This window comes from Grammomys surdaster, unplaced genomic scaffold (assembly GCF_004785775.1).
Source record: "Grammomys surdaster isolate TR1022 unplaced genomic scaffold, NIH_TR_1.0 274909, whole genome shotgun sequence".
NCBI lineage: Eukaryota > Metazoa > Chordata > Mammalia > Rodentia > Muridae > Grammomys > Grammomys surdaster.
Window position 1 is genome coordinate 4269 of NW_021625278.1, and position 5616 is coordinate 9884.

General features: G+C 46.9%; 1 protein-coding gene across 1 annotated transcript; it reads right to left on the reverse strand.

The window, feature by feature from the left end:
• Positions 1 to 4812: 4812 nt before the first annotated feature.
• LOC114616095 (olfactory receptor 49-like) lies at positions 4813 to 5613 on the reverse strand (the record flags this gene model as incomplete). Its single annotated transcript, XM_028761623.1, has 1 exon — positions 4813 to 5613. A coding segment is annotated over one exon (801 nt), but the record flags the coding sequence as incomplete, so codon positions are not given.
• Between the last annotated feature and the right edge of the window lie 3 nt (positions 5614 to 5616).

The following is a 5616-nucleotide window of genomic DNA, read 5'->3' on the forward strand; positions in this document are numbered from 1 at the left end:
GGCACCTGACAAGATTATAATTAATAAGATAAGCACCTAGATCTCAGGGATGCAGGATAGGTTTCTTCACTGTAAATAGTGGGGTTTGGTTTGTTTTATTTTTTTCTTTTCTTTTTTTTTTGGTTTTTGGTTTTTGGTTTTTCGAGACAGGGTTTCTCTGTGTAGCCCTGGCTGTCCTGGAACTCACTCTGTAGACCAGGCTGGCCTCGAACTCAGAAATCTGCTTGCCTCTGCCTCCCAAGTGCTGGGATTAAAGGCATGTACCACCATCGCCCGGCCTGTTTTGTTTTAAATTATGTGTATATACCAAACAACTACAACAACAATAAGACAAAAACAAAAAACAAACAAGCAAACAAAACCCCTCAGGTGTACTGGCACACACCTTTAATCCCAGTATTCAGGAGGCAGAGGCAGGCTGGGCCGTGGTGGCACACACCTTTAATCCCAGCACTTGGGAAGCAGAGGCAGGCGGATTTCTGAGTTCGAGGCTAGCCTGGTCTACAGAGTGAGTTCCAGGACAGCCAGGGCTACACAGAGAAACCCTGTCTCGGAAAACAAAACAAAACAAAACAAAATATAAATAAATAAAATAAAATTAAGGAGACAGAGGCAGAGGCAAGCAAAGTCTGTGAGTTCCAGGACAGCTAGAACTACATAGTGAGGACCTGTCTGAAAAAAAAAAGTGTGTGTGTCTGTGTGCATGACTGTTGGTATCCAAGAGAGGACAGGCATCTGACCGCCTAAAGCTGGAGTTACAGGTGGTGAGTCTCCTGATGTCGGTGCTGGGAACTGAAGAGTAGAGGTGCTTTTAGTCAGTAAGTCATCCATTCCTTCAACCCTGCTTTTTTTCTCTTCTTAGTTGTTTCTTTCTTTCCTTTTTTCTTTCTCTTCTTCTTTCTTTCTTTTCTTTCTTTCTTTCTTTTTTTTTTTGATGGAGGGAGGGTGGATTCAAGAAAGGGTCTCTCTGTACAGTCCTGGCTGTCCTGAATGAGAGTGCCCTTGAACTCACAGAGATTTGTCTACCTTTGCCTCCCAAGTGTTGGAATTAAGAGTGTGCACCACCACCATTCCTGTTTTATGGGTTTTTTTTTTGAGACAGGGTCTTATGTGACCCCAAAAGGCCTCCACCTCACAGTAACCAAGGATGACCTTGATCCTCCTGCCTCTATCTCCAAGTGTTAGGATTACAAGCATGCAGATTTTATGCTGTGCTTTGGCTCAAACCCAGGGCTTCATGCATTCAAGACAGGTACTCTACCAACTGAACTACCTCTCAGTTCCTAAAGAATAAAGAAAGATAATAGTCACTGGGCCAGCCTGGTCTGCAGAGTGAGTTCCAGGGCAGCCAGGGCTACAGTCTTTTTTTTTTTTTCCCCCTAGAGGCAAGGTTTTACTATGCAGCCTTAGCTGGCCTGTAATTTGCTATATAGATGTGATGAATCTTGAACTCACAGAGCTCTGCTAGCTCTGTTTCTGGAGGGCTGAGCTTAAAGGTGTGCTACCAAACCTGGCATGGAGTTAGCAGATGCCACATGGAGCCTGCCTGTGGAGGTAAAAGAATGGGTTTTGGAAGTCAGTTCTCTCTTTCCACTGTGGATTCTGGGGACTGAACTCAGGTCATCAGGCTTATTCAGCAAGCTCTTTTACCACTGAGCCATCTTGCCAGCCCTGAACACATTCCTATATAAGAGTTTGTTTCAAGGTTGGCAAATGTTCATGGTGCTGGAACTCTACAATCAGCCTCCTCTTCAGGTTCCCAGGATTCTGCCTCAAAATCAAAGAGGAATGTGGAAAATATGGTAAGATGGGCAAATGTGATATTTGAATTTCCAAGTGCCCCTGCTGGTGAATCCGGATGGGTATTTTTAGAAGTGGAATTGAACTGGCAGTTAAAGCTGTTCTCATCTGCAATGAGAGGAATTTCCTTGGATGGGTGGTAAAGGCATGTTTCTAAAATATGGACAGAGTCAGCATCTTGGGTTTGACAGACTTAAGTTTTACTTCAGGAAGGAAAGGCAACTACCAGTGACCCTTCCATGAATTGCAGACTAAGAAATAATGAATGAGGCTGTGCAGTAGTGGTGCAGACCTTTAGTCCCCAGCACCAGGGAGGCAAAGGGTGGCAGGTCTCTGAATTTGAGGACAGTCTGGTGTCTACAGAGGGAGCTCCAGGACAGCCAGGGCTACACAGAGAACCCTTGTCGAGAGAAAGAAAGAGAGAGAGAGAGAGAGAGAGAGAGAGAGAGAGAGAGAGAGAGAGAGGGAGGGGGGAGGGAGGGAGAGAAGAGACTTCAACAGTCAGTGTTGGTGTTTTTGAAACAGTGTCATACACATCCTAGCACAAGCTACTTTAGTAACTGAAGGTGACCTTGAACTTCAAACTTTCCTGCTTCCACCTCCTGAGAGCTGGGATCATAGGTAGGTAAAGTAGCCATTCATGTGGTGCAGAATTCATATGGTGAAGCTGTGTGCAGCTGGAGGCAGTAGCTCAGTTGGAGGCTGTAGCTGCTTCTCACTGCAGAAGGGGGCTGTCAACCCAGGAGTTGCTGATTCCAAGGGACTGGGCCTCTGCAGTCCCAATCTGGCCTGGAAGTTTCCTGCAGTGATCTGGTCCTCAGTCTGGGATGGAAATCTGGAAATACTGGCTGGAAGGAACTGGCAGCAGTTCAATGGGGAAGGCCAAGGGAGTCGTCTGTTACGCCCTTTTCATCTGAACTGTTATGAGAAAGTGCCACTCAGGGTGAGCCTTCCTGCTGAGGCTTGCTACTTAGGTGATTCTAATTTGTCACCATGTGACATGAAGCATTTGCATGTTTGTTGCCATTAGGGACAAAACAGGCAGAATGGCTACAGTCTGTAGTTTTTGACCCAGCTTCCCTACTATTTACTAATTTACTCTTGTTTCAGGATTGAATCATCTCATCACCCCACAGGACACCTGTCTTTTCTTTCTCTCTTTCTTTCTTTCTTTTTCTTTTTTTTTTGTTTTTTTTTTTGTTTTTTCGAGACAGGGTTTCTCTGTGTAGCCCTGGCTGCCCTGGAACTCACACTGTAGACCAGGCTGGCCGCGAACTCAGAAATCCTCCTGCCTCTGCCTTGGGATTAAAGGTGTGCACCACCACTGCCCAGCTTTCTTTCTTTTTAAAGATTTATTTTATGTATTATTTTATGTATGAGAGTACACTGTCTTCAGACACACCAGAAGACGGCATCAGATCTCATTTACAGATGGTTGTGACCCACCATGTGGTTGCTGGGAATTGAACTCAGGACCTCTGGAAGAGCAGTCAGTACTCTTAACCTCTGAGCCATCTCTCCAGCCCTCACAGGACACTTGTTAATCACGAGTTTTAAGACTGGCCCGAATCCTAAGAGTCCTTCAGATCACACTACACGTACCCTGCCTTCTTCTTTATTTTTATCTTTTGGAGACAGTGACTTTGTGTAGCTCAGGCTGGCATCAAATTTGATATGTAGCCAAGGATGACTTCACATCATTGATGTTCCATCATCACTCTTACCAGTACTTGCCCCACCACAAAGCACCAACAGCTTTTAAATCAGTATAGGTTGTTAGTTTTTCTTCCCTCCTCATCAAAACATGCCTACACTGGGAAACTAGACAGATGGCTCAGTACTTAATGCTCTCGCAGAGGACTTGGGTTTAATTCCCAGCACTCATGCTAGACAGTCGTTCACCACTGCCTGTAATTCCAGTTCAAGAGGAATCTAATGCTCTCTGCTGGCCTCAGAGTGCAACTGCATGCATGTGATTCTCATAAACTCAAACCACATGCATACATTCACAAACATTTTTTTGTTTTGTTTTGTTTTTTTTTTTGGAGACAGGGTTTCTCTGTGTAGCCCTGGCTGTCCTGGAACTCACTCTGTAGACCAGGCTGGCCTCGAACTCAGAAATCCGCCTGCCTCTGCCTCCCAAGTGCTGGGATTAAAGGTGTGCGCCACTACCACCCGGCCATTCACAAACATTTTTAAAAAATAGTACTTATTTTTATTTTCTGTGAACATGTGTCTTACCCGCATATATGCATGGACACTGGATTCATGCCTGGTCTTGAGGAAGCCAGCAGAGGGTGACAGAGACTCAGAAACTGAAGTCAAAGACAATCAACCATGTGGGTGTTGGAAACTGAATAAAGGTTCTTTGCAAGAACCACAGCTACTTAAAGACTGAGCCATCTCTCTCTCTCCAGTTCAAATTTTTTAAAAATAAACTAAGAGTTTGGAGCCAGGCATAGTGATGCATGTCTTTAATCCTAGCATCCAGAAGCAGAGGCAGGCAGATCACCATGAGTTCTTGGCCAGGCTGGTCTAGTGAGTGCCATGACAGCCAGGGCTACATAGAGAGGAGGAAGAGGAGCACAATGACAAGGACGACAACGACGATGACGATAAGAAGAAATTCAAGGGCATTTTTGGTTCCATAATAAGTCGAAGGTTAGCCTTCATTACTCAAACAAAAAAAAAATAAATAAAATTTAAAAAACAGGCCCAGGTTTCACAGTGCATTCCCAAAATCCCAGCCACCAAGAGACTGAAACAGGAGGATAATAACATAGAGGTTATCCTCAGGTACTTACAGATTCTCAAGCCAGCCTAATCAACAGAAAGCACTTCTCGGAAACAAAAGTGTGGGTGTGGATGGGTGTGAGGGGTGCATGAGTGGCAACGTATTTCAGTGGTAGCATATCTCTAGCCTTTGAGTGGCTCCAGGAACAGTCTTTAGCACTGCAAACAAGTCACTAGCAGTCAAAATAAAAAATAAACGAATAGCAAACCTTTGCAGTCTTATGCTCTGAATATCTTGGAGGAAAGCTCCCTTCCCCTGAGCAGCAAATCCCTGCACACGCTGTGGATCAGCTGGTTCCTGAGGCAGTAGATGAAGGGGTTCAGCAGGGGTGACACTGTGGTGTTGAAGAAAGCTATTCCTTTGTTGAGGTCCAGCCTCCCTGTCTGCGTGGGGTTGAGGTACATGATGATGCAGCTTCCATAGGTGAGAGATACTACTAGGATGTGGGAAGAACAGGTAGAGAAGGCCTTGCTACGACCCCCAGTTGTAGGCAGGTTCAGGACGGTGCTGATGATGCAGCCATAGGATAAGGCTGTGATCAGTGTGGCAATGAGCAGGGTGCAGACGGCCACCAGGAAGGCCACCAGCTGCAGAAGCCTGGTGTCTGCGCACACCAGCTCCAACAAAGGGGAGCTGTCGCAGAAAAAGTGGTTGAGGACACGCGGACCACAGAAAGGGAGAGACAGCATCCAGGCAAAGAGCCCAGGCAGGGCCAGGAGGCTGGCTGCCCAGCAGGCCAGTACCAGGACAGAGCACACGCGGGGAGTCATGAGTGCTGGGTAGCGCAGTGGCCAGCAGATGGCCAGGAAGCGGTCAGTGGACATCACGGCCAGCAGCAGGGTCTCCACGGCGCCCAGGGTGAAGTAGAGTATCATCTGGGCGAAGCAGCGGCGGCGGGAGATGGTCCCGCGCGCCGCCAGCAGGTGTGCCAGCATCTGTGGGGACACGGTGGATGTGAAACCCACCTCCAGCAGGGAGAAGTGGCGCAGGAAGAAGTACATCGGGGTGTGCAGGCGGCGGTC